General features: G+C 36.2%; 2 protein-coding genes and 1 long non-coding RNA gene across 4 annotated transcripts; all 3 read left to right on the top strand.

The window, feature by feature from the left end:
* The first annotated feature begins 75 nt into the window (after positions 1–75).
* On the top strand, positions 76–7,654 carry rab11ba (RAB11B, member RAS oncogene family, a). Of its 2 annotated transcripts, XM_056256500.1 has the most exons (6): positions 148–227; positions 1,167–1,212; positions 1,648–1,843; positions 6,406–6,599; positions 6,689–6,769; positions 7,055–7,654. In XM_056256500.1, coding segments are annotated over exons 2-6 (618 nt in total). In that variant the 5' UTR covers positions 148–227; positions 1,167–1,211; the 3' UTR covers positions 7,201–7,654. The 2 variants fall into 2 exon arrangements, with proteins under 2 accessions (XP_056112474.1, XP_056112475.1); XM_056256499.1 differs by lacking the exon at positions 1,167–1,212 and having other exon boundaries at positions 76–227.
* A 2,675-nt stretch (positions 7,655–10,329) lies between these two features.
* On the top strand, positions 10,330–22,172 carry marchf2 (membrane-associated ring finger (C3HC4) 2). The gene is made up of 5 exons (XM_056256497.1): positions 10,330–10,492; positions 19,015–19,285; positions 19,419–19,623; positions 20,378–20,587; positions 21,171–22,172. The coding sequence occupies exons 2-5, from the start codon at positions 19,110–19,112 to the stop codon at positions 21,327–21,329; spliced, it is 750 nt and encodes a 249-aa protein (XP_056112472.1). The 5' UTR covers positions 10,330–10,492; positions 19,015–19,109; the 3' UTR covers positions 21,330–22,172.
* A 951-nt stretch (positions 22,173–23,123) lies between these two features.
* On the top strand, positions 23,124–24,858 carry LOC130089252 (uncharacterized). The gene is made up of 2 exons (XR_008807553.1): positions 23,124–24,141; positions 24,175–24,858. It is a non-coding gene; the product is annotated as an uncharacterized LOC130089252 (long non-coding RNA).
* The last annotated feature ends 3,028 nt before the right edge of the window (positions 24,859–27,886 follow it).

The raw sequence follows: 27,886 nt of genomic DNA, 5'->3' as shown, positions 1-27,886 counted from the left end.
TGCTTTAATGAATTTCTGAGTATTTAAATCAGCTCTGTCCTCGAATCAATTCGGTTTGTTTTGTGAACCGGTTCAAACGGCCATTAAAAAGATCCGACTCAAAAGCGATTCGTTCACGAATCGGACATCGCTAATCAAGGGAGATCCGTCGCCAACAACAACACCATTTCAGTGCGGTAAACCAACCATGGGGACCCGTGACGACGAATACGATTATTTGTTTAAAGGTCAGTGATTAGTGTAGTATCAAAGAGAAGAATACACGTGTTTTGGTTTCCTTTATTATCAAAGAAAACGGCAAGTTTCCTGATGACTGTGGGTAGCTGGTTTAGCTGGAATGCTAGGGTGCTGACATTACTATAGAAATATTACCCGGTGACTTTCAAAGAATCAAAAGTTGAAAGTAGATTCATACATTTTAATAGTGATTTTCATGATTTGCATCGTCACTATTCACTAAACCATTATGCAATTTGATTAATTTAGTTGTATTATGTTAGCTAAGCAGCTATAGCTCTCAAACTGCAGTAGAAGCTAAAGTGAACTATATAAAACTAACTTGTCTGTTTTAATATAAGCAGTTCGTTCCTAAATGATAAACAAAATCTGTTCAATTCACTTCAGCGGAATATACGTCAATACCAATAACGTCGAAAAACGGGTAACTTTCTATTCGTTTAGTAATGTGTTGCTTAATGTTTAGTGTGGTTGTGTTGCTAGGCCATATGAAACTTTTTGTCGTTTATTACACAAGAGTCCCTTCTTGATGTTCAACAGGCCAAATTTGGTCATTAATCTGCAATTGTAAGCATTTTTTTGTAGTTGGGACGTATTTACAACTCGTAATTTAGTTAAATCGTTAAGTTTACAGATGAACTCTGTAATGTGAAGTTGACAACAGTAGATTATCATGACGTCATTCTAAAAAAAACATTTGTGTGTCTGTGTGTGTGTGTGTGTTTTGCCCATTCAAATACGTCTTGTTCCTGTTGGGCTCCATTGGGTTCCTGTTTTTACACTAAGCCTTTAAAAAGTTTGAGTGAGTGAGAAACCACAAATAACTGTCTGTAGAGGTTTCACAGATACGCCACATTGGTTATTCTTAAGATTTATTGTTGAAAGCTTTGACCTGTGTTTCTCTACAACCGTTTTGTGAATTACTTCAGGTTTCATCTAGAAAAAGTGAAAGGTGACCACGTTGCAACAGACACAGTATGAGCTGTTTGATATTTTCTATGCATTTCTCATTCTTTATGGAATTTGACTAAGCCTATGTTTCAGTTTTTATGGTGTCAAATTGATGGAGCAAAAGGAAAATGACAGTGGAAGTGTGTGTTTGTAGATTATGGCTTCTCTCTTATCTCTCTGGCCTTGTCATGTTGAATTAACCAGGATGACTGACTAATCTAGTTATTCTGCTTTTCAAATTATGACATATGTATATGCTTTGGGTGCACACTTTGGTTTGTGGTTTAATTTCAAGGACTGTTCTTTTTTTGGCCTTCATTTTATGTTTTATTCTTATGGTGATGGATGGATGGCTATAATATCTTCACTATAAATATGGTTTTTATAAGAGCAGCTATGAAGCGTTATTAGATATCAGGTCTTGCTCGAAACAGCCTGATGTTTTCTTATGTTTTCTAGTGGTACTCATTGGAGACTCTGGTGTGGGGAAGAGTAACCTGTTGTCCCGTTTCACTCGGAATGAGTTCAACTTGGAGAGCAAGAGCACCATTGGTGTGGAATTCGCAACCCGCAGTATCCAGGTGGACGGCAAGACCATAAAGGCTCAGATCTGGGATACAGCAGGACAGGAGCGCTACAGAGCCATCACATCAGCGTGAGTACATGAGCACTGGCAGCACACACAGGAGGTCCCAAAATAAGGTTTAAAAGGCTTTTTTTTTGTGATCTAATAATAAAACAATTCAAAAAATAAATAAATATTAAACAATAACATAATTATATAAAAATTAATATTTTTATAAAACACTGTTATAATTATATTTAATAAGGGTAATTTTATTTATTTTATAGAAATATTATTGATGATATTATATAGAGATTTAAGATAAAATAATTATTTTATATAATATAATTTTCAGAATTATTATTGTTAAAATAGTTTTAATATTTGAAATTATTTATTATCATTAAAAATAAATATAAATGATTTTTATAGTAATAATTCTATAAAGTAATCTTATAGATATTGATAAGTTATTTTTAACTTTAAATTATTTTATTATTTGAATTCCATTTACAGTTTTTCTCAAGTGCTTTGGCTCATTTTTCGAAAACAGATTTTTGTATTCTCTAAACTGTAAAGCTCAATTGTCAAATCTGTTTGCTGGAACATCAGAGCTCTATTGCAGTGGTTCCCAAACTGTGGTCCGCGGACCACTAGTGGTCCGTGAGGGTACTGCAGGTGGTCCGTGGAAAGGCAAAATAAAATACAAAATAATATTTTTTTTACCTTCATTTTACCAGGAAATTCCCATTAAAAAAATGTAAAAAGAATATGTAGGCCTATATTGATATAAAATTTAAATTAAATTGTCAAGTTATTGTGTGATTACTAAAATAGGCTAGTGGCCTATTTCGGTGGATAGCAACAGGTTCTCTGAAGAGAAAAGAGGCAGAGGCAAATATTTTGACATTATATTAAATATTAGATTATAATTTCACCAACAATAATTCTGGATTGCCTCCACCAAACAAGTAAATAAGAAATAAGCAAATCAGAACACTGCTCGCCAAAACAGCAGTATGCGCGCAAGTGTGAACCATAGTGTTTCTTGCTGTATCTTTTACTGGGGTCTCCAACACGTCGCTCGCGAGCTACCAGTAGCTCGTGGCCTGATTGGAGGTAGCTCGTCAAGGGCTACATATCGTGTCGTTTGCGCTCTCAAGTTCGTTATTTCATGTAGGCGCACGGCAAGCGCGCTCATAATTGAAGCGACGCGCTCATTTTTTCCAAGCGCAGCGAGATGAAAACACCTCAACTTTTCATAATGCCGCAAAAACGCATCGCAGTTCATGTGACAAGAACAAACCAATCAGCTTCATCCTTTCCGTAAACATTGAAAGCTCAGTCAACATGAACAATGGGGGTGCACCGGCTGCACCCAAACACTACGGGTGTTTTTCTCTTCTCCGTAAATAAATCTTGTAGCAGAGCTACAGCAAGCGTTTTTCGATGGTGTAAATCTATTAGCTACTAAAACTTCTTTGTCGTTGTGGAGAGCGCAGTGCATGGTTGCATAGCAACGACAGACAGCACGGGAAATCGGACCGAATTTTACTTTTAATAATAAAAGATTGCTAATGTGCATCAATGTAAATGGCAAGTAATTTATCTTTTTTTGACTCATTCTTTTTATAAAAATGATTTAAAGGCTGAAATATGTGAGGTTTATCTTTTTATAAAACCTTTTTTGTGAAAAATTATTTAAAGGCTGAAATATGTGAGGTTTATCTTTTTATAAAACCTTTTTTGACAAAACTTTATTTGAATTTCATTTTACTATATGTGCCTATAGGGGTGGCGGCAATGTAAGTATCTGGATATTTGCCGCGGGGCGAGGGCTTCGATTACCTCTCTCTTTTTTGACCATACATGTTTGCATCCCTGAAAAATGAACCCGATTATGCCCTCGGGCGCTTGAGTAAATAAATAAATTAAATATGTGGCAGCCGTTGTGTGCAGTAAACGTTCTTTTAACAAGCTGTTGTACTGATGTGATGACCAGTTATAGTTTTAGTGCTAGTAAGCCTATTTAGAGGTGCGGATTAATTCAGGTAGGACTGTGTGTAGACATATTTTATTATGTGTATTATGAGGTGGTCCGCGAAAATTCTTGATTACAAATAGTGGTCCACACACACAAAATTTTTTAAAAACCCTGCTCTATTGCATGTCTGCAAAACGTAGTAACTCACCCAAAACATTTAATTCATGCTTCAAAACCTAGTTATTGTCAATAAATTGGCCAATGCCACCAAAATAAAAGGTGTTTTTGTCATCGTGTGAGTGGTCAAAAATGTTTAGATGTTTTTTCACTGTAAAATTATTTGTTATATACAGTGGGGGAAATAATTATTTGATCCCCTGCTGATTTTGTAAGTTCGCCTACTTACAAAGAAGGGTCTATAATTTTTATGGTAGGTTTATTTTAACGGAGAGAGACAGAATATCAACCAAAAAATCCGGAAAAAACACATTATAAAGGTTATAAATTGCTTTGCATTTCAGTGAGTTAAATAAGTATTTGATTCCAGAGCAAAAAATAATTTAGCACTTGGTGGAGAAACCTTTGTTGGCAAGCACAGAGGTAAGACGTTTCTTGTAGTTGGTCACCAGGTTTGCACACATCTCAGGAGGGATTTTGGTTCTTTACAGATCCTCTCTAAATCCTTAAAGTTTGTTAGCTTTTGCTTTGCAACTCAAAGTTTCAGCTCCCTCCACAGATTTTCTATAGGATTAAGGTCTGGAGACTGGCTAGGCCACTCTAAGACCTTAATGTGCTGCTTTTTGAGCCACTCCTTTGATGCTTTTGCATTGTCATGCTGGAAGTCCCATCCACGACCCATCTTCGGTGTTCTGGCTGAGGGAACGAGGTTCTCATCCAAGTTTTGAAGGTACATGGCCCTGTCCATCAGCCCCTCAATATAGTGAAGTCGTCCTGTACCCTTAGCAGAGAAACAGCCCCAGAGCAAGATGTTTCCACCTCCGTGCTTGACTGCAGGGATGATGTTCTTGGGGTCATAGTCAGCATTTCTCTTCCTCCAAACACGACGAGTTGAGTTGATGCCAATGAGCTCAATTTTGGTCTCATCTGACCACAGCACTTCCTCCCAAGCCTTCTCTGAATCATTAGATGGTCATTGGCAAACTTCAGATGGGCTTCTACATGTGCCTTCTTGAGCAGGGGGACCCATAGGTATATAACAATCCATTGCGGCGTAGTGTGTTACCAATGGTTTGCTTGGTGACTGGGGTCTCAAGTGCCTTGAGATCATTAACAAGCTCCTCCCTTGTAGTTCTGGGCTTATCCCTCACCTTTATCATGATCATCCTTTCCTCATGAGGCCAAATTTTGCATGGAGCTACAGACCGAGGCCGATTGATGGTTATTCTGTATTTCTTCCATTTCCTAATGATGGCACCAACAGTTGTCTCCTCCTCACCAAACTTCTTGCTGATGGTCTTCTAGCCCATTCCAGCATTGTGCAGGTCTACAGTCTTGTCCCTGATGTCCTTTGACAGCTCTTTGGTCTTACCCATGGTGCGGGAGAGGAAGGAATGAAAGATACAGATTCTGTGGACAGGTTTCTTTTACACATTACGAGCTGACATTAGGAGTACTTTCTTAAAGTGACAGGACTAATCTGTGTTCCACATGGGCACATAACCAATCTGTGGGAGGAGGAATTCTTGCTGGTTGGATCAAATACTTATTTCACTCGCTAATCAAATGCTAATCAATTTACAACCTTTATATAATGTGTTTTTCTGGATTTTTCGGTTGATTATTCTGTCTCTACTCTATCCATTAAAATAAACCTACCATAAAAATTATAGACCCTTCATTTCTTTTTATTTTATATGTAACACTTTTCTAGAAAAAATGCAAATGTATTTATACAGTACTGATGTAGCTGCTGCTGGTTTATAGTTTAAATTCTATAAAACTTAAATAATCAAATTATTACATTAAAACTAAATAAAAATAATTTGATTAATCAATGCATCATTTAGTAATTTTATTAATCATTAATGATGAAATTATAATATTTAGAATACTGTAATTTATATAATAATAATAATAGTGGTAGTAGGCCTTGTAGTTGTAATAATTTATCAATAGTAATAATTCTATGAAGTTATGGATCAAATTAAAAAAATATATATTAATTTTATTTCTATTTAATATTATTATAATTGTATTTCTTGTATAGAAATATAATTATCAGTTATAATCTTTTTTTAAATATAGTATAAGTATATATTATATGTATATACTTATACTTAAGTATAGTATAATTAAGTATAGTATAAGTTATTGTTGATAATATATATATATATATATAATTATATATAATTATATAATATATTGTAATTTTATTACTATTATTATTATTTGTATTAATGTTTTACCAATAGTAGTACATCTATAAAATAATTGTATAGTTATTAATACAATTATTTATAGTTGAATTAATAATAATTCTATAAAACTTAAAAAATATCAAAATTCATTAAAATATTTTTATTTTTTTATTTTAGTCATTGTCATTAACAAATATTTACATCCATTTATCTTTACTGAATATGAATTTGAATATGATCCTGTATGATATACATTTTCAGTATGTGTTTTGCGTGGATCTTGTTTACAGGTACTACCGGGGTGCAGTTGGAGCTCTTCTGGTCTATGACATCGCAAAGCATCTGACTTATGAAAATGTAGAGCGCTGGCTGAAGGAGCTGCGGGATCACGCGGATAACAACATTGTCATCATGTTGGTGGGCAACAAGAGCGATTTGAGGCACCTGAGGGCCGTGCCCACCGATGAGGCCAGAGCTTTTGCAGGTGAGCGTCTCCTCCGGCTTTTGTTCTGATGTTGGATAAGAACAGATCTACTTCAGGTGTTAAAATATCTCTCATCTTGTGTTATTTAGAGAAGAACAATCTCTCCTTCATCGAAACATCGGCTTTGGACTCCACAAATGTGGAGGAGGCATTTAAAAACATACTAACAGGTGGGTCCTGATTCTGATTAAAGGTGCGATCACAGTAGACAAAATGCAAGTAATTTTGTAAGTAAATGTATTTTTGTTGGTCAACGTGGCGAATCTGCTCGACCAACTCAAACCCATTGGGAAATCTTTCGCCCTTGCGCAAAACTCAGTGGATTGCAATTGAAATGACTGAATTTTGCCCCGAAAATGTGCAATTGATGATAAATGTGACCACACCGTAACACATTCCAATTGGGCATCTCAAATGAAATGTCTCGTAACGTAACTCGGCTCTTTTTGTTGCAGAAATCTATCGGATCGTGTCACAGAAGCAGATCGCCGACAGGTCCATGCATGACGAGTCTCCCGGGAACAACGTAGTGGACATCAGTGTGCCGCCCACTACCGATGGGTTAAAGGGCAACAAATTTCAGTGCTGTCAGAACCTGTGACCCCACTTCCCACCGGCTCCACCCCGAACCCTTGAGCTTCAGTTCCCCTCTATTTATCTCGGCTTTGCTCCTGTGTGTTGTGCTATGGCTACGGCTCTTTCCTCTTTTTACCTAGTTGTGATTTCCACGCAAATTCTAGATGTCCCTTAGAAGCGTGAATCTCTTGGTAACATTCCTTGTCCTTTTTTGGGGGGTTCTTGTTTTTTTGTCCCTGTTTTGTTTTTCTTTATTATTATTATCCACTCTCTGAAGTCATGTTTGCTCGGCAAAAAGTTTTTCCTCGGAAGTGATTATTCGGGCGCTGATCGTGTGATCCGCTCCTACGGAAAAGGGATGGTGAGGGATCAGTGTGTCTTCGGCTTCCAGCCACTCTGATGGGTATCTCTGGGATCCACACTAAACATAAACCGTCTGACGTCTGACTTGAGCTTAAATGGGCAAGTTCTTTGAAAAAAAAAAAAAAAAAAAAAAAGTGCACGTTTTGCGAATTCGTCTTGTTTGGATCGCGGGGATACCAAAGGAGGGCTGCTGTCATCTTTATTTCAATTCTTTAACATTTTCAAGCATCACACCCTTAGTCCTATTTTGCAATGTTTTACGCCAGGGCTGACGGGTGTGAATTAGTGCAATTTGATTGATGCGTTCAGATTGCCGTATATATAGCAGTTATGTATGTGAATGCGTCTACTAAGCATTTCATGAGAAATTATTCAAATAACAGTTATATATATATATATATATATATATATATAAATATATATATATAAACTATTCATTGCATTGCTGAGTCTGAGGTATTATATCTCTTCTGTGGGAAAATGCAATGTTCCGCAGTGTTTTAGATGGTCAGTTGTTTCACCGGTCTGTGAAAACGTCACTATATATTCGATTGTTTGACTTTAAGTGATATGGCTATTTTGGAAATGCCTTATGTTTTCCCATACTGTGATTAAGATGCCTTTTTCAAGTGTGGTTATGTGACATTTACACATTCATGAAGTCACAACAGCTGTGTTGCCTTTTATCAGGTTACATAAAAAAGGAAAATAAACCAAATTAATGTCACAATTGCAATCATGATTTATTTTTTTGACTCCATATTCCACAACACGCCTGTCACAGCATGATATGTATGTCTGAATCCGTACCTAAAAAAAGTGTTATATGCACTGTGGTTGGCATGACTCATGGGTCTATTGATGGTTAGGTACAAACTAAAAAAATGATCTAAAAACGCTGTATTATTCATGAAAGGCCAGTCGTTGGCGATGTCAACTTTGTGAAGAGTCCACGCATCGACTGAACATGTAAAATGCATACGCATGATGTCAGCGTTTTCACAAATTCGTGTTTTTACTAATAGGCGTAAACGGCCTATTAGTTTCCATGTCACAAGAAATACACCAGGTTAAATACAAATTAAGACCTCAGACTTGTTCGGGCTTGGGGCTGTTTACACAACATTGTTTTCAACTAAAACCGTAAAACTTTTTATATGTTTCAGCCGTCTATTTACATGACAACAGTGTTTTGGGGGCCTGAAAATACAAACTTTTGAAAACGGGTTTCAAAGGATATGTTTTTGAAAATTATACCGTTACCGTCTCCATGTAAACTACAAAAACGTGAATTTGTGAAAATGGTGACGTCATGCGCATGATGTGTATTACGTGTTCAATCTATAGACATCAGGAAAGCAAATATGTGACTTTTTAATTTCTCCTTAAAACATTTTATTTTAGGATTGCTTTTACTTGATTATTCATTTTATTTGTTTATTTTTGTATTTAAAGTGTGTAGTTTTCTCTGTTGTTATGTTTGCCTGTAAAGCGCTTTGAGAAAGCAACTTTTAAAGGCGCTATATAAAATAAATGTATTATTATTATAGTCGCGTAGTGTTTCTTTACAGTGACATCGCCAACTATTGGGCTGGCATGAATGATACAGAGTTTTTAATCGTTTTTGCAGATCTGTGTGAACAGGGGTCGTTTTTACAATGTTGTCGTCTGTATGCGAAAAAACGCGAAGGAAAAACGTTTCCATTTTTAGTACATTGTTGTCGTGTAAATGTACACTAAAACTATTAAAAACATTTCTCTTAATTAAAATAAAATATACTCTAAAAATGAATAAACTGAAATAATTTTGTTGAAGCACTAAAATTATTAACTGGGATTAAATAACTAAAACTGAAATAAAAATAAATCAAACCTAAATATTAATATTTAAAAAGGACAAAAGCACATAATGAAATTGCTAAATATTAAATTAAAATGAAAATGAGAACTAAAAATATATAAAAATAAAAGCTAATTCAAAATATTAATGGATCTATAATAAAATAAAAATGGTTTATCTATGTCAAAATTAATGTCTTGATGTTTTTTTTTATTATGGCTTTGTTAATAAGAAAACACATTACACATTACACAGTTGTTATTTAGGATTTTAAACTAGTTTTATTTCAAGTGTTTAAAATCCAAGACTTGGTAAAAATGACTTGCAAAAATAATTGACCCAAGACACATAAAAAAAGAAAAGAAAAAGTATTTTGTTCAAAAACAATGTGACTACAGCCTCATATCAAAGAAAACTACTCATCAAAATAATTAAATTAAGTTGGATTTAATTGAATATTAAATTTAGTTTGTAAATAAATATTAAATTAAGTTTGTCATAAACTTATTGAATTTTTTCAATAGCTAAGAAATAGACTAAGAAGACAAGTGTTTTTAGGTTAAAGAATGATTAATGTGTGATTTTTTGACACATTAAAAAATTGCAGAAAAAAAAACATTTTTAGATTACATTCATTAAACAATTTGGTACAAACCAAAAAAGACGGAATAAAAGTGCACATTCTTATGCACAAAACTAAAATAAGGAGGTTACTGAAGTAATGTACATTTTGTTCACTATTGCTAAAAAATAATGACATCATTAAAGAATGATTCTCAAATCAAACCATATTTCCATCACAACACATAAAAGCTCCCCATGAGAAGTGATCAGTCCTTAGAAATAACAATAGGCACTTCTCGGATAACGGTTATTCACAAAGCTGTTTACGTAAATTCCGAGGCAGCGCTGCGTACAGAAGCTCCTCCTCCTACGCTTTTCTCGTACACACTACACAGCGCTAATCAGAGACGTCGGTAGGAGGCCGAGTCGTTTGCTGAAAGGATCAAACCCAAAACAAGACTTGTACTTTTACCTTATCGTTTGAAAACAAGCGTCATTTTCAAAAGGAATTCACATTTAAACACAACAGCTCAACATGGAGATTCAGAAGGTAAGATTAGACAATAAATGTTGTTTTAATCTATAATCCCAGGCTTTGGTTTGGTGGCATATTTTGCTACATGGCTAAGTTAGCTAATGTAACTAGCAGCCTAATGCAGCTGCATTATTCCACATTCAATCTGACTGTCTTAATACGTATTGAATCGTTTTAGTTTCAATTTGAACGAATAGTTTGAAATCTATACAATATTTATTGCTGTATTAGAGGACATTTATGTTTCATTTGCAGCTTGTGATGTGTGCCAAAGGCCCACCCAAGACCAGTGTCAGACAGATCAAACCAGATCAGATGGTTTCAATGTGGACTGACACTATGGCAGCACAAGTAGTGGATTTAATATATATTGGGGATAAAAATAAAAAAGACAGGGTATAAAAGTGCACGTTCTTACACAAAAATGAAATATTACAGGAAGTAATGCATAAACACATTTTGTTCACTATTGCTAAATTAAAGACAAGTGTTTCAATTAAAGTATGATTCTCAAATCAAACCATATTTTTTCCATCACACCACGTAAAGCTCCACATGAGCAGTGAACAGCCCTTAGATATAATAACAATAGGCACTTCTCGGAAGACGGTTATTCACGAAGCTGTTGACGAAAATTCCGAAGCAACGCTGCGTTTTCCATTTCTGTTTAAAATAATAACGTTAGTCTGAAATCTGTAAAACATTTAAAACGCTACATTGGAAGAAATGTGTGTTTAATTTGCATTTTGGGGAGCTTTTAATCTAAAATGGCAGTGCATTTAATGCTGTTCATTTCTTGTCTCTTTTTCTGTCCATACAGTCCCATGTTATGATGTTGGTTTAATTTAGATTTCATAGTCCAGCAAATTGTCATCCCACAAAAGATGTGTTAAATAATGCTGTCTAGGTAGACCGCTCACTAGGTTTTCTTTAGTCCCTTGAAAAAGTAAAGTACGAGATTACTCTTATTTTTTCAGTAATTTATGTATGTTTTTAATGTAACCTTCTCTCTTTAAATACTGTGGTCAGTTCAAGAATAATTTATGCAATTTTATATTATTTATTTCAAAGAATTAAAAGAGCAGTTTCATGTCTATCTTTGTATTGTTTACAAGTTGAGGTTGATATGGGATTTAGAAAGTTATTTGTAGTAAGTAATGCATTACATTTTAGAGAGAGTAAGCCTAATTAGTACAGTAATCTAATTACACGGTTGAAGATGCAATTAGTAGCTTGTGAATTTTATTGTAATTATGACTTTTTTGGGTAACTTACCCAACACTGTGATTATAATGACATATTGTGTTAAAAAAAATCCTCACGTTGTTTTAAACCTTGCCTGAATTTCTTCCGTGGAACTCAAAAGGAGACGTTTTGAAGAATATTTTTTATACAGAATGAAAGCATGTAGTGATTATGATTGTCATGCTCTGAAATCAATTAAAATAAGTTTTTTGATTTTAAAATGTTTCTGACAATAAGTTTGGAATATAGTGGACAATTCATTCTTTTTTGTGGGACTTTTATAGTGCACGACTGCACGTTTAAACGTAAAATATGGTCCTCTAAATAATAAAAAACGTCAAAAAAAAAAATAAGTGTATATATAATATTTTGACTTGTCTCTTGTATTCCTAAAAAAAGCAAAAAAACAGTTAGAGTTAGGCACTTACAATGCAAGTGAATGGGCCCATTTTTGGATGATTTAAAAGCACAAATGTGGAGCTTATAATGTTATTAATTCACTTACAATATTTTGTCTGTTAAAACTCATTTATTATTTGAGCTGTAAAGCTTTTAAAATAATAATTTTAGGATTTACCGCTGTAAAGGCCAATTCACGCCGTACAGAAAACATGTTCAATCAGTGTTTGTTGGGGCAGTGTGAACATGACACTTATTTTTCAGAAAATTTTTAATCCAACGGCAGACTTGTGTGTTGGTGTCTGTTGCCATTTGTCTGTGCAGTGTGAATTGGCCTTTAAATTGTAAATTCCTGTCTAAAAAAATTAGCATATTTCATCCGACCAATAAAAGAAGTGTTTTTAATACAAAAAAAAAAAAAAGTCAACCTTCAAATAATTATGTTCAGTTATGCACTCAGTAGTCAATACTTGGTCGTGAATCCTTTTGCAGAAATGACTGCTTCAGTGCGGCGTGGCATGGAGGCAATCAGCCTGTGGCACTGCTGAGGTGTTCTGGAGGCCCAGGATGCTTCGATAGCGGCCCTAAGCTCATCCAGAGTGTTGGGTCTTGCGTCTCTCAACTTTCTCTTCACAATATCCCACAGATTCTCTATGGGGTTCAGGTCAGGAGAGTTGGCAGGCCAATTGAGCACAGTAATACCATGGTCAGTAAACCATTTACCAGTGGTTTTGGCACTGTGAGCAGGTGCCAGGTCGTGCTGAAAAATGAAATCTTCATCTCCATAAAGCTTTTCAGCAGATGGAAGCATGAAGTGCTCCAAAATCTCCTGATAGCTAGCTGCATTGACCCTGCCCTTGATAAAACACAGTCCACCAACACCAGCAGCTGACATGGCACCCCAGACCATCACTGACTGTGGGTACTTGACACTGGACTTCAGGCATTTTGGCATTTCCTTCTCCCCAGTCTTCCTCCAGACTCTGGCAACTTGATTTCCGAATGACATGCAAAACTGAGCAACAGTCCAGTGCTGCTTCTCTGTAGCCCAGGTCAGGCGCTTCTGCCGCTGTTTCTGGTTCAAAAGTGGCTTGACCTGGGGAATGCGGCACCTGTAGCCCATTTCCTGCACACGCCTGTGCACGGTGGCTCTGGATGTTTCTACTCCAGACTCAGTCCACTGCTTCCGCAGGTCCCCCAAGGTCTGGAATCGGTCCTTCTCCACAATCTTCCTCAGGGTCCGGTCACCTCTTCTCGTTGTGCAGCGTTTTTTGCCACACTTTTTCCTTCCCACAGACTTCCCACTGAGGTGCCTTGATACAGCACTATATTGCACTTGCTACAGGCTGGGAGTTTTTAACCCATAGTCACTGTTTGGGGTCATTATGACCCCACTGGACTTTTCCTTGATTTTTTAAAAATGTTCCCTTCATCTCAGGGCCATAAAACTCTGTGACTTTTCCTACATAATCTATCTAAATATGCACAAAAAAACTGGGTTCGATTCGGTTGTTCTAAAGGTGTGTACATTTTTTTTTACCATTTAAGGGGTTTGGGGTCAAAATGACCCCAATTGAAAATGAATGGGAAAATGAAAAAAATGACTTTTTTTATTTTGTTTGTCAAAAAAATAAAAGTAAATCCATTATAAATCTGAAATGTTCTACATATAAACCAAGGTCTGGTCCTAGAGCATAAATAGAAAGTAGAACAAACTTTTTATCTCATACACACACACACACAAACACACACATGTCCTGACTGCAACAGAGAGCATTTTTACAGAAATTGGCAAATAAAATAAACAAAACTGGCATAAATTAAAAAAAAAAAAGACATCTAAATCAAGGTCTGGTCCTAGAGCATAAACACAAAGTGAAACGAACTTTCTATCTCATACACACGCACACACACACACATACACACACAGACACAAATCTATGTGACTGCAACAGAGAGCATTTTTTTTACAGAAATTGGCAAATAAAATAATCAAAACTGGCATAAATAAATAAAAAAATCACATATAAATCAAGGACTGGTCCTAGAGCATAAACACAAAGTGGAAAGAACTTTCTATCTCATACACACACACACACACAAACACACACAAACACACACACATGTATGTGACTGCAACCGAGAGCATTGTTACAGATATTGGCAAATAAAATAAACAAAACTGGCATAAATCTAAAAAAATATATATTTAAATCAAGGTCTGGTCCTAGAGCATAAACACAAAGTGGAACGAGCTTTCTATCTCACACACACACACAGCCACACACACACAAACACACACATGTATGCAAATGTATGCATCCTGTTCATTACAGTTTATTGGTGCTGTTGTTTTGTATTATATTGGTTTATTTACTTGGTTTATTTAATTTATTTTGTTCTAAAATCTCTTGTTCTAAAAAAATAAATAATTCTTGATAAATAATTTTCTGAAATAAATAGTGTGTGATTACAATCATGTCATAGTGCTGACTTGTAATGTTTATGCAAATGTATGTATAATAATTTGCAAAAACAATAATTCAAAATATATCAGACAACAACAACAAACTCTAAATTTGACATATATATTTTGTGAATTGCATAAAATATTTTTATCATATATATCAAGTTGTTAGGAGAATTTGAAGCATCAAGACAAATGAAGGGAAAATGAATGAGTCTCTATGGACCTCTATTGGACAGATGTGGTCATTGCACAATAATTCCTTAACTGTAAGAAAAACAGTTTTTCGACTAACCACCAGATGGTAGTATTTTATCCCTAACACATAGAGCAATGTCCAAAAACTATTTAGATTTAATTATCATCATCATTTAAGTGATTTTTTCTTTAAAAAATCATTTTTCATGTGCCAATTTATGGCCTAGTTATGTAATTGTGCAGTAAATATGTAGAAAACCTAAAAATTTCCCAAAAAACACAGCATTATTGTATAGTTGAGAAGTGAATTAAAAAAATTATATATAGTTTTCCATATAAAAAATTTATATTTCCTTATGCAATCACTCTTTAAAAGTTTGGGGTCAATACGACCCCAAACCACTTAAGCGTCGTCCTTTTTAAACAGTGAGGCCATGCTTAAAAATATTCTTGTTTGCCGTAACCCGACCGACCCTGTCAAATTAGGACCGACCCAATTATTTATTTTTTTCCCCTTTTAGTCCGACCGACTTGCCGGTTGTAAACTTGCATTAAGACCGACCGATTTTTTTTTTACTCTTCAAACAACTAATACAAATGCAATAAAATAATATACATTTATTATAGTAAGTATTGTGAATATAAATTGCGTAGGCTACGTTCTTTCTTTTAAATAAAAACCCGTGGCGTCATCTATTATGATTATGTTTACACCATTGGTTTACGCATGTCACACTATGGCCTGTGCGTTCGCTTCGTTTCATTCACTGTCAATGGTTCGCGCTCGGTGATGATGGCTGCGGCGCGGCTGCTTGTGAAATACGTCTGTATGAGCCTACATTTAGTCGCTCATTATTCGAAATTCTTAATGGTCAAATAGGGAATCGATGTTAACGGCCTTTTCTCGGAGCCCGTCCAGCTCGTCATGACATGCCCACCGCGAACGCGCGTCACACAGCAACTGCAGGCTCTGACAAACAAACACACATAAGTGTGGGAAGCCAAACACACCGAAAGGGGGACGAAACGGCGCGGTGTGTTACAGAGTTCGCGCTGCGCTGACTTGTAATCTGCGTGGCTCAATGGACCGAGCCGTGCGAGCGCGACAGCCTCGACAGCGCAGGAGAAGTGTTTGCTTGCGCCAGCCAATGGTCAGAGCGGCGCGAATTAATCTCACCAGCGCCGCGCTGACCAATAAAACAGCACATCCCATACCGAAATGTACTAAATTGCACAAAAGAAAATCGACCATTCCATAATATGTCAGGACTACTTAATCGGCCTATAGTTTCCTACAATGCGCCTAGCTATTTGACCACACTGATTTCCGTTAATAATAGCAGATGTTTATGGGTCAAATCTCTCACTCTCTCCCTGCAACTTTTTGTTACCCTCCTTTCCTGCCCCTAGACCAGAAAGGGGGCTTGTAACAGTATGGGTCAAATGTAAACGAATGGTGCCAAACGCGCTGTTTTATTGGTCGGCGCGGCGCTGGTGAGATTAGTCATTTTAATTTATTTGTTTCCCTCTGAAAATCCACTTTCATTGAAATCTAGTGGCTCCTTTTTTTCTTTTGATTCTGCCTATTTTTTTCCAAATGAATGCAGCTGGAATTAATGCAATAAATATGTTTTTTTTTTTTTACAAAGATTTCAAATTGTTTGTGGTCTATAACCTGTATCAGAATGAGGTTCGCAATGGTGCGCCCGAAGGCATGGGGGTTGAAGACCCAGTCAGTGACGTCACGATATGCAAATTTGTTTAAATTCATACCGACCTAATCACCATGACCAAAATTATCCTTTTTTTTTTACATTGAATCTTGAAAAAAATATATATAGACCTACCTACCGACCCTTTTTTTTTTTTTTTTTGCTGTTACTGCAAACCAAAATATTTTTAAGGATGGCCTGACTAAGGGTTAAAAGCCTCAGGAATCTTTTGCAGGTGTTTAGAGTTTAGAGTTAATTACCGTAATTCCTCAAATAAAGGCCGGGGCCTTTATTTACCTGAACTGCAGATGGTAGCCGGCTTTTATTTGAAGCAGGCTTTTATTAGAGGCAGGCCTTTATTTCTAATTCGCGATCCCCGCCCGCCCGCCAGCCAAGTTTCCATGGTGACGCGTCATGCTTGGCACGTGTTCACCACAGCCAAAATAGCGCTATATGACAGATGTAGCGCTTTTATTTCTAAATATTAACAAACTTGCTTACCATGTCATCAACTATCTTCTATTCTGACTCTCAAATCCGTGTAAGTGAGTTTGTTTTGTCGTTTAAAACCCTTTATAAATGATCTTGATCTGTAACGTGAGATGGGCACCGCAGTTCGGAGATTCCTGTTGTATTTGTTAAGTTACAGCGCGTGAATTCTTCAGTTTCTCCCGAAATACATGAAAGTAAGTGGCCGGTGAACTGGGAGAAGAATAGAGTAAACTTTTATAGTTACTTACACTGTGTATCTGATATGAATAAAACACGTCGCCAAATATATTTGAATGGATTGTTATTGCTGCTTCCATAGACACCATTGTGTATTTTACAAACTATAAATTTATTGTTTTGCTATAAATCATATCTATTTAAATGTCTGAAACCTAAAATAAACATGTGGTTAAAAACACTTAATAGTTGTGATATATGACAAGCGCTGAGCGCGTCCGTCTTTGAGTGTACATTCATTTAAAGTGTACCTATTCACACTATTTTTTCCCCGGCCTTAATTTGAGACCGGCCTTTATTTGTCCGCGTTGACCACGCCCCCGGCCACTATCAGAGGCCCGGCGTTTATTTGAATACCGGTCTTTATTTGAGGAATTACGGTAGTTGATTCAGATGGTTAATAGCTCGTTTAGAGTAGAGCTGGGTTTCGATTCAAATTTCAAGAATCGATTCGATTCCGATTCTCAAGATCTTGAATCGATTATCATTATTCGATTCGATCCGATCCGATCTGATCCGATTTTCGAGATTTAGAATTTTTTTTTTTTTTTTTTTTTTAGTGAATTACAGGACTGTAGTTATGCAACATATTGATACTATTAGGCTATTATAGACATTTAACTGCTTGTTTTGAACTTCATGCATGTGTATTGAATGTTAAACAAGTTCATAATGATAACAAACAAGACTGTTTATCGTGGTGATGTGTAGCCTACAGAGGCTTCGCACAGAGAGTGAATGAGAGGGATCGGCAGAGCGCGTGCGATTACCTGCGTCTGTCTTTGAAGTCATATGTATTCGTGAAAAAGGTTGCCGTGTCAAAGGAAAGCGAAATATTTGTCGTATCATCCTTTTAACGTTCACGTCACGGGTATTTACCATAAATGCGCGTCAGGAGCAGCGCTGGTCAGCATTCCACAGCGCGAGGAAGCCGCGGGGAAATAAAATCAGCGAGTCACGCATTGAATCAATGCCATATTGGTCTCTAATAAGTGAAGCATCAGCTTCAGCGTTACCCATGCGACGCATTGCTGCTCAGCTGAGCCTTGAAAAGTGGAACTCAAAGTTAAAAAATAATTAACACCTTGTTTCATTACATCTCTTTTAATGAATCAGCTTTTTTGAACGTGTTCGTTGAATGAACGAATGACTCACTCAAAGCCCGTTGTTGTAACAGTGTGCGCGCTGAGTGAAAGCCTTTCAATGCGCATACAGGGATCTCCAGTCGCGGCAAGTTAAAGTTCACGGGGAAAATGTAAGCCTATTATTAAATCGATTTTCTGAGTTACGGATTGATCTTTAGAAATTAATATGAAAATCGATTCAGAATTGGTGAATCGATTTTTTCAACACAGCCCTAGTTTAGAGACCCTTTTCATGATATGCTAATTTTTTGAGACAGGAATTTTGGGTTTTCATGAGCTGTATGCCAAAATCATCAGTATTAAAACAATAAAAGACCTGAAATATTTCAGTTGGTGTGCAATGAATCTAAAATATATGAAAGTTTCATTTTTATCAGTACATTATGGAAAATAATTAACTTTATCACAATATGCAAATTTTTTTAGAAGGACCTGTAGGTGAGATATTTACTCATTTATTATTTTGCATTTATTTCAGTTGGTCACATGGATTCACAGCATTGACCCCTGTGTGGGCTGTTGGCTTCATACATCACTACACTATTGATGATAGACCATTTTTGCCTGCAAAATTTTACCAATTTTGCCAAAACTAGCTATTCCCCCTCAAAATTACAGTGTAAATGTTCCTTCTCTCTGCAGTGGTAGGGTCTTTGTGACTTGAGGTGTGGGAGCGAGGCTGCTCCCTGATTCCCCCCGGTGTTCCCCTGCCCCCCGCCCTCCTGGACGGCCCCGAAATGACCACAGGGGAGTGTTGCCACCTCCCAGGCTCCCTGTGTGACTGCACTGGCAACGCTGCCCTGTCCAAAACCGTGGAGGAGGCTGACAACCGCCGGGCCCAATACGTCACCCAGGTCACGGCCAAGGATGGACGTCTACTATCTACTGTTATCAAAGCCCTGGGCACCCAGAGGTAAACAAATCGAAAAACAATATTTTGTGTAAAATTAAGCATGCAATTTAACGTAGTAGTTTTGACAGATACAGTCACATGATGCTCATTTCCGTGACCTAGAGATAAAGCTGTTAACTTTGTTCTCTGTTAGTGATCGGCCAATTTGTCGAATCTGCCACGAGGGTCAAGACGTGTGCAACAGCGAGGGGCTTCTCTCACCATGCGACTGCACAGGCACGCTGGGCACGGTCCACAAGAGCTGCCTGGAGAAGTGGCTGTCCTCCTCTAACACCAGCTACTGTGAGCTGTGCCACACTGAGTTCACCATTGAGCGCCGGCCCCGACCCCTCACAGAGGTAACTAAGGTTTAGCCACGTCTGCATAGCTCCGCCTCACTTTTCCATTGTACATTTATATATATATACCGACATTTTTAATAATAATTGTCATTATTATTGTTGTTATTTATGTCATTTCTACTTCTGCAAATGTATTTATTTATTTATATCTTTGATTTGTCATGTCTAATTGTTAAGCTATACAGATTACAGGTCCGTATATTATATTATTGCGGTACTCCAAGACATATGAGGAAATGTTAACTGTTGATTAAAACGTTAAATTTGATATTACATTGTGGGTGGAAATGAATAGACTTGGACTTGGTGCTGATAACCCAATTCACAGGTCAATAGTGACACCAGAATAAAAATATTGAGGATTCTGAAGCTGAAAATACAGAATTGTTTTAGACGAATATGCTTGCACTCTGTCACTGACTAGATATATTTAAACACATGATTGACAAATCAAAGATATAAATAAATAAATAACTTTGTAGGGCACTTTTTACTGGTAACATTTGGCATTATCAGGACCCACAAATATTCCCACATTGCATTATTATACATTATATTCAACGTTATATATAGCAGTTTAATGTAGTACTGACTTTAAAACTTTTTTCTCACACCGTAATTTTTTTTATTTTGGGTGAACTATCCACGATACATATTGTTGCATTTTTGTATTGCAATATATTGTGACACTATATTGTAACACCCTTACTGTTTATACATTATCACTAAACCTCACATCATCTTTCAATAGTGGCTTAGGGACCCGGGACCCCGGAATGAGAAGCGCACCCTCTTCTGTGACATGGTGTGCTTCCTGTTTATAACCCCCCTGGCGGCCATCTCTGGCTGGCTGTGTTTACGGGGCGCACAGGACCACCTGCACTTCAACAGTCGCCTGGAGGCGGTCGGCCTCATCGCTCTGACCATCGCACTCTTCACCATCTACGTCCTCTGGACTCTGGTAGTGTATTACAAACCATTCAAATGGATTTACATGTTTTATTCAGAATGCTTAAATTCACTTGTCTGAACATGTCTGGGTCATTTCAAAAATCTTTCCAAAATCCATAGAAATTAAATAAGAAAATGTTAAATGTGTTTAAATTTTCCCATTACCTTAATGCAAAGAAATTTAGTTTTCATTGCTGCAAATTCATTTTTAGAAACTTGGCAAACTTGTAATGCAAAACAAATCTTGTACTCGTGAGTCATTACCATAATGCATAAAAAAAATCTGATTCTCATTACCGTAATGCAAAAAACCCTGTCTCATTACTGTAATTCTTAGAAAAATACAAATTGATTACTGTTATAAATAGTAATATTTTTTTGTAATGCCTTTAATTTATGCTGATTTTAATACAAAAACATCTTTGTGTCCTGACATGATGATTCTCATACTCCAGAATGACGGCTGGAGGGAATGTTCCTATTTTCACATTTTTTTCTTTTGATTTTTGCATAAAATGTCACCCAGGCATGTTCTTCAATCATGAGATTCACAATTTTAATCTCTTAAACCAAAAAATGTCCCTGTTTTGCAGGTCTCATTCCGCTACCACTGTCAGTTGTACTCCGAGTGGAGACGAACCAATCAGAAAGTCCGCTTGCTCATTCCTGACACCAAGGGTGCACACTCTACCCAGCATTCCCTGCTTTCCACAAAGCTGCTGAAAAAGACAGCAGACGAGACCATAGTATGAGAGACGTGGTGCAGGGGAACGTGGCCCGATCGCGGTGGTATTAGCGTGCTTCCGGTTCTTGACGCAGCGTCGTCAACTAGAACCGCGGCACTTTTGGATGCATTCTTTTCTATTTAATCCTTTTTATCTAAATATGTGAGCACTTCATTTATTTTTATTGTTTTGTTCATCAGTCTCTTTTAATGTTTTTTTGAGCCTTTATTGAGTGTGTTGTTTTAAAGAAACCTTTTATTTATTTGGGGCTTGAACAGCCAGGCTGAGGCCCCATACCGTTCAGTATGCATTGTATTTGAAACAATCAGAAATCTAACTTATGTGTATAGACAATTCCTTTGAGCACAGCGGCGAGGGATTACGACTTGGGTACGTACGGCTGCTGAAGCTTAAAACCAAACCTTTCTTTCATTTTTGATGTATTGTTTTTCTACTCATCTACTTTCAAGTACTTTCCATCTTAACCCGACAGAGTCGCTCCTAAGCGATTCTCGCGAACTTAGTCCTTGTGGCTCCTATACGATTTAGTCAATATAAATATATACACACTAAGTGAACGAGTAAGCTCTAAGCTTCAATTGACATGAGTATTATAGGGTGCTTTGTTAGGTGGCCTGGGCAATGAATGTGGAGGCTGATGTATTTCTGCTGCGATGTAGCGGATGTTCATAATGTAGGCAGTTGATGAAAAAAAGAGTGCAATAACACGCCGCCATTGGCATGATTCTGCCGTGGACACACGCAGGTTTTCATGCATGCCTATTTAATTTTGCAAACCTCATCAAATTGGTGACTGTTCGTGTCAATTTTGCGTACGAATCAAAGGCTGTTTTGTCCAAATCGAATGGTGTCCGAACAACGTAAAACAGCACAACGGTGGCTCTAAAGTCGTAGCACTTTCTGACAACGTAGCCTAGATGTGAGCTGATAATGTAGATACATATGCGCTTTTTGGGATGCAAATGTGTGGCAACTTTATTTGTTGTTGAGTTGTGGTAAGTGCAGATGCAAACAGACCTCTACAGTTCATTGTTCTGAATCACTTTCAAATGGCTCTAATCATTTTTTACATTCATTTTCAGTATGTTTGAAGACGAATGTGTATGTGTGTTTACAGTATGCATTTTGTAAGCTCTGGCTCTTTGTGCTGTTTAGTTAGGATAAAATGGCTGAGGTTAATGATGGCATACTTGGAATTTTGTAGCAGTTTATCTTGTGAAAGATGCAGGTCAAGCAACAGAGGAAGTCAAACATCATTGCCAGACCAGTAATAAAACCATCGTCCGTCTTTCTGCAGTATCAAGCAAAGGTGTCTTTTAGCTGTCGCATTGGTGCGAGATGAATCCGCAGAACACCAACCATCAGAGCTTTTAGTTCCCTACAGTAATGTAACGTGTAACCTGTGGGAATGGTTCTTTGGGATACGCAGTGTTGTAATAATTGCACATTTGCCACTCCTAAAGTAGACTTTTTACACCTTATGCTGTGGAAGATCTAGGTCTGAAAGTGCGCAAATTGTTTGAGGCTTGAACTTTAGGCGGTAAAGTAATCGTTCACCTGAAAATGTCATTATTTACTCACCTTCATGTCATTCCAATCTTGACTGCTGTTATTTTAATCGTTGAACAATTTTGACGAATCATTACTGCTACATCTACCGATACATGAACCATGTGCTTGTTTCCAAGTCCATATGATAGTTTGGTGAGAGAACCAGAACAAAATTAAAGAGGTACTCTTTCCTGAAGCTCTGAAATCTCATTTGCATTTATGTTTAGAGTCAGAAATGGCTGAATTGCCGTGCCTAGTTTATTTTTGAAAGCTTTTCAGTGAATTACAGCTTAAATTTTGGCCTTCGTATGAATTTAGAAGAGTTGGAATATAGTGCACAAGTTGTATGGACCACTTTTTTTTTAACCGTTCTGGAAAAAACATCTGTGGGTTTCACATAAAAAAGACTGTAACGTCATGAGGGGTGAGTAAATAATGACAGTGTTGAACTGTTCCTTTAAGGCTAATAAAATGAGCTACCTAAGATATGTAGGTCCATGAATTATTTTACTGTAAATTCGGATGCGTCTCAATTGTAAATGTGTAGATAAACTGATGTCTCTGTTATTAAGAAGTGTTGTGTGCTGTAGGTTCAGGGTTCTGTGTGTGTGTGTGTGTGTGTGTGGAGCAGACAGGCCCATGAATGTCTGTATTATTTGCTGACCACTTTTTTTTTTAAAGAAACGCAGCTGATCGGCCTGCGGTTAGACGCTTGTAGTTCACGCGGCGGAGCGGTGCTGACAAAGTTCAGTGCCGAAAACAAGTGAGTTTGAAACCAAAAGGTGCTTCTGTAGTTGGAAATTCAAACATCCAAATGTTTTCCCCTCAAATGCATCCATCCCCCCGTCTCCCGTGAGCTCATTTTGCTTTGGAGAATGGGAGAGATGTCACCAGAGGAACAAAAACTTTAATGTAAAACCGTGTTCCTCTCTAAATGGATTTTTTGTAAGGGAAAAAAGTTGTGCAATAGATACACAAAATATGATGGCATTATTTGTTGATAATTCTGGTATTTTTAAAGGGTTTTAGAAATAATACATCTTTATCATTGTCCTCTTTCCCATTGTTCAGTGATTTCAGAAGGAAGTTGCTCTTTTGTGTTGATTTGAACCATTATCTCAAACCACAGAGGTTTAACTAGTGGTCTTGGATCACCAACGACAGGCAACTTTACCAGCTTACTGCTAACTTGAGGAATGCCGTCTCATTGTTGTGCGATGTTCCACAGGTGGAAACCTGCTTTCCTCACTTTTTGGGCCATACCCTGGTTATTTTGCAATGTAGGCTAATACATCAAGAGTGCAATTTCAAAAATATTACAATGCAATTCTTACCTATAACCTTAACAATACATGTATGGTATAAACATAGATGTAGATGTTGTTGCATATGAAGGACTTTAGGAGGAGAGGGACAATGTTGAACTCATAATGTTATTTTTATTTTTTATTAACTTGCAGTGGATGCCAATGAGCTGGTCACAAAATGCAACCCTGCAAGAACAGTTCAGCAGCTCAAATGATGTTAATAAAACCAAACTTATCTGTTCCTCCAATGCATGCTTTCTTATTTAAATCCAATGGCACTTTCACTAATTTATAATGGAAATGCGGTTTCTGTTGTAAATTTCTGAGGGGGTTTTTAGCTTTTGTTGCTGTTTTAAAAAGGAGACATTTACCAATCGGATCTGAACTTAATTGTAAACATGTTCACATAGTTTGTTGATTCAGTTGAAATCTCTCTAATTTTGCCAGTGTGTGTTTTAATGTATTCATACTGTATCATATTTGCTTCCGTTTTGTTTTCATTTGTTCATGGAACACAGGATTTTTATCACTCTGAACTTTTGCAAACTACAATGTTTATGTTGTGCAGTGGTTAAGAGAAACATGTCTGTAATGTCCTCACCAAAATATGTTGGTGCTTTAAATCAGCCAAGAAAAGTGTGCAAAGCAAATTAAAAATGATGCTCTGGATCTGATAACTGTGCGGTTGTTCTTTCTAGAGATTGCTAAATGGTAGTACAATTTCATACTTTAAACAACCCATTTATTTTGATAATACATTGTATTCTGTTGAGTTGCAACAGTTCAAAAGTGTACCTGTGATAGTCAAGAAATTTCCCACCAAAGTGTCATTTTCACAACATCTATTGTTTAATAGCATTCTGTGATGGAAATGACATTTCAAACATTTATGGGGGGGAAAAAACATGACAATCTCATGCTAACAGATGGGCTACTACTTGCATAATTCGCATTATGTGTATACTAAATACAAATAAATATTTTCCACACGCACATAATTTGACAAAATAACAGCTTGAATTGAAGTGACAAACAATATATGATATTTACCTTGATTTCTTCTCACATATTTTAACTTTTCACAAACAGTTGTCTTTGATGATACACAAATGTAAAAAGCCACAAAGGGATAGTGGGAACACTTTACAATAAGGTTCATTATGTATTAGCTAACATGAACTAACAATGAGCAATACATTTGTTGCAATATTTATTCATATTTGTTTATGTTAGTTAATAAAAATACAGTTGTTCATTGTTTGTTCATGTTAGTTCACAGTGCATTAACTAATGTTAACAAATACAACCTCTGATTTTAATAATTAGTAAATGTTGAAATTAATATTAACTAAGATTAATAAATGCTGTAGAAGTATTATTCATTCTTAGTTCATGTTAACTAAGGTAGTTAACTAATGAACCTTATTGTAAAGTCGTGTTACTGGGATAGTAAACCCAAAAATGACAATTCTGTCATAATTTACTCACCCTCAAGTTGTGAGCCATTCCACCGAATGGGTGACATTTGCTTGTTGTAACTCTCCAAATTAAACTTGATTTTTTATCTTTTTTCAACACTGAATCTAATACTACACATATTTAACTATTCAAAATGTGTATTGGTCAATCTCAGCCAACTTTTTTTTTTTTTTTTTTTACAAGGTTTAAGCAGAAGATGGACACATTTTCTCAGTCCTGTTACCGAAACTCATGTGCCATTTAAAAAGCATGTTTAAAAGCATGTCAATTAATTCCTTTGTTTTGCCCACAAGAAAGTGTTTATTTTAAAGAAATTGTTGGTTATATGTTTAAATAATTGATATTTGTGGAAAAAAATCACTATTTATTAAGGCAAGGTGTATTTTAATAAAAAACACAAAGCCATTTTTTTCATTTTAAAGAAGACCGAACCCTCAAGTTTACAATTGTTTTAATAATTTAATTTATTAAACTATTGTATAAATGATGGACCAAACAAAACTGATAAAAACACTGGTTTAACTTTATTTTTTTAGAAAAAAGAAAAAAAAATAGTAACAGGAATGAACACATTGTAACAGGAATGAACACTTGGTAACAGGAATGAGCGTCCATATGTGTGTGTATTGGAGAGAGTCTACATGACTGTGTGTGCATAAGATTTCTGTGTTGAAGTGATGTACTATGTGCTAGAAGTACTTCACAGAGAAGGAGGTGGAAAGAGAAAGAAGGAGAGAGAGAAGAAGAGAGATGGAGGGAGAAAGAGGGAAGTTAAGACAAAAAAGGGGGAAAAGAGAGGGTTGCGGTTTCGCTCCTTCCATTGCAATTTGCCATAGGTGTGTGTTTCTGGCACCTGCATAGTATGGGTTTTCTCCATTTTCTACAAAATATAAGAAAGACAAAGACACAACGTTTAAGTTACCTCGTGGTGGACTGGCTTCCTGGAAGTATGGTGTTCACATTATAAAACTAATGCTAATGTCTATAATATAAGTAATTGCAACCTTAAAACTCATAATTCAGGTGAATAGTATTATATAAACTAATATTTACAGTATTAAATCAACAAAACAGAGGACTCTACTCACTCCTGTTACTTTAACTCACTCCTGTTATTTATTCATATAAGCAACAGGACTGAAAGTAACAGGATTGAGTTTTTAAGCAAAAAGTTATCAAATACATGCCATATGGTCACATAGCATACATGCTAACAGCATGAGGACACTGAGCAATTTCTAGTGACTTACCAAAAGTTCATATTTTTAAAATAAACAAATAAAATCTAAGAAATAATTTAGGTAACAGGACAGTATGTTGAGATTTACCTTCTCAGTCATAGTTACAATTTCATCAAATATACAGAAATTAAAATGAGAGGACTTACTTATGGTCTTCCCATTGCCTTCAGAAGATCCAGATGATCCAACTTCCTGTTGAAAATGTGTCTTGTGGAATATTCCAAATTTTTCAGAGGGGGGGATGTGTTAGGATAACAGGACTGAGTGAAAACCCGGGGACAGGACTAAAAATTGTATTTTATCTAAAATATTAGATAAAATATTTTTTTCTCATGAAAAAAAAAACATTTTAAAGCATAGATTGGATATAAAGTCACACAACAATGCAAACAAATTAAGATTTCTGAAGGATTTTAATCATCATATTTCATGGTAAATTTTAGAGATAAAGAGTGGGGACATGCAGAAAATGCTATTTTTTTGTGTTCCATGTAGTTTTTATTAATGTTTTTAATTATACATTTTAAATTTGTAGTTAGCTTAATGTGCAGGACATTTTGCTTAATAATAAAATGTCTTTTAGAGTTAAATTTCATGCAATTTTATACATTTAATGTCCTGAGGACAGAAATGTCACCCTTTCGGTAGAATGGCTCTTGTACCAAACCTGTATAAAGAGTTTCTTTATTCTGTTGAACACAAAAGAAGGTATTTTGAAGAATGTTGGTAACAGTTGATGTTCCCCATTGACTTCCATAGTATGGAAAAAAAAAATACTATGGAAGTCAATGGGGTTGACTGTTCCATCAACCGTTCTGTTCAAAATATCTTCTTTTGTGTTCAGCAGAAGAAAGAAATTCATACGGGTGATTTTTGGGTGAACTACATTTAATGTCATAAAATAATAGTTATAACAACACCTAATTACGGGCCGCTTTGACGCTTTCCTGGGAGTTTCAAACGAGAACGCGCGTCACACATTGTT

This window comes from Rhinichthys klamathensis, unplaced genomic scaffold (genome assembly GCF_029890125.1).
Source record: "Rhinichthys klamathensis goyatoka isolate OS25496 unplaced genomic scaffold, OSU_Roscu_1.1 h1tg000127l_1, whole genome shotgun sequence".
NCBI lineage: Eukaryota > Metazoa > Chordata > Actinopteri > Cypriniformes > Leuciscidae > Rhinichthys > Rhinichthys klamathensis.
Note: the sequence above shows the minus strand (reverse complement) of the source record. Positions and strands in the feature narration are given on the sequence as shown.

Coding starts and splice junctions, on each gene's coding strand:
- rab11ba (XM_056256499.1), top strand. CDS start 188: ATGGGGACCCGTGACGACGAATACGATTATTTGTTTAAAG. Junction 228..1,647: donor ATACGATTATTTGTTTAAAG/GTCAGTGATTAG, acceptor TATGTTTTCTAG/TGGTACTCATTGGAGACTCT. Junction 6,600..6,688: donor TGAGGCCAGAGCTTTTGCAG/GTGAGCGTCTCC, acceptor TGTGTTATTTAG/AGAAGAACAATCTCTCCTTC.
- marchf2 (XM_056256497.1), top strand. CDS start 19,110: ATGACCACAGGGGAGTGTTGCCACCTCCCAGGCTCCCTGTGTGACTGC. Junction 19,286..19,418: donor AAAGCCCTGGGCACCCAGAG/GTAAACAAATCG, acceptor GTTCTCTGTTAG/TGATCGGCCAATTTGTCGAA. Junction 20,588..21,170: donor TCTACGTCCTCTGGACTCTG/GTAGTGTATTAC, acceptor CCTGTTTTGCAG/GTCTCATTCCGCTACCACTG.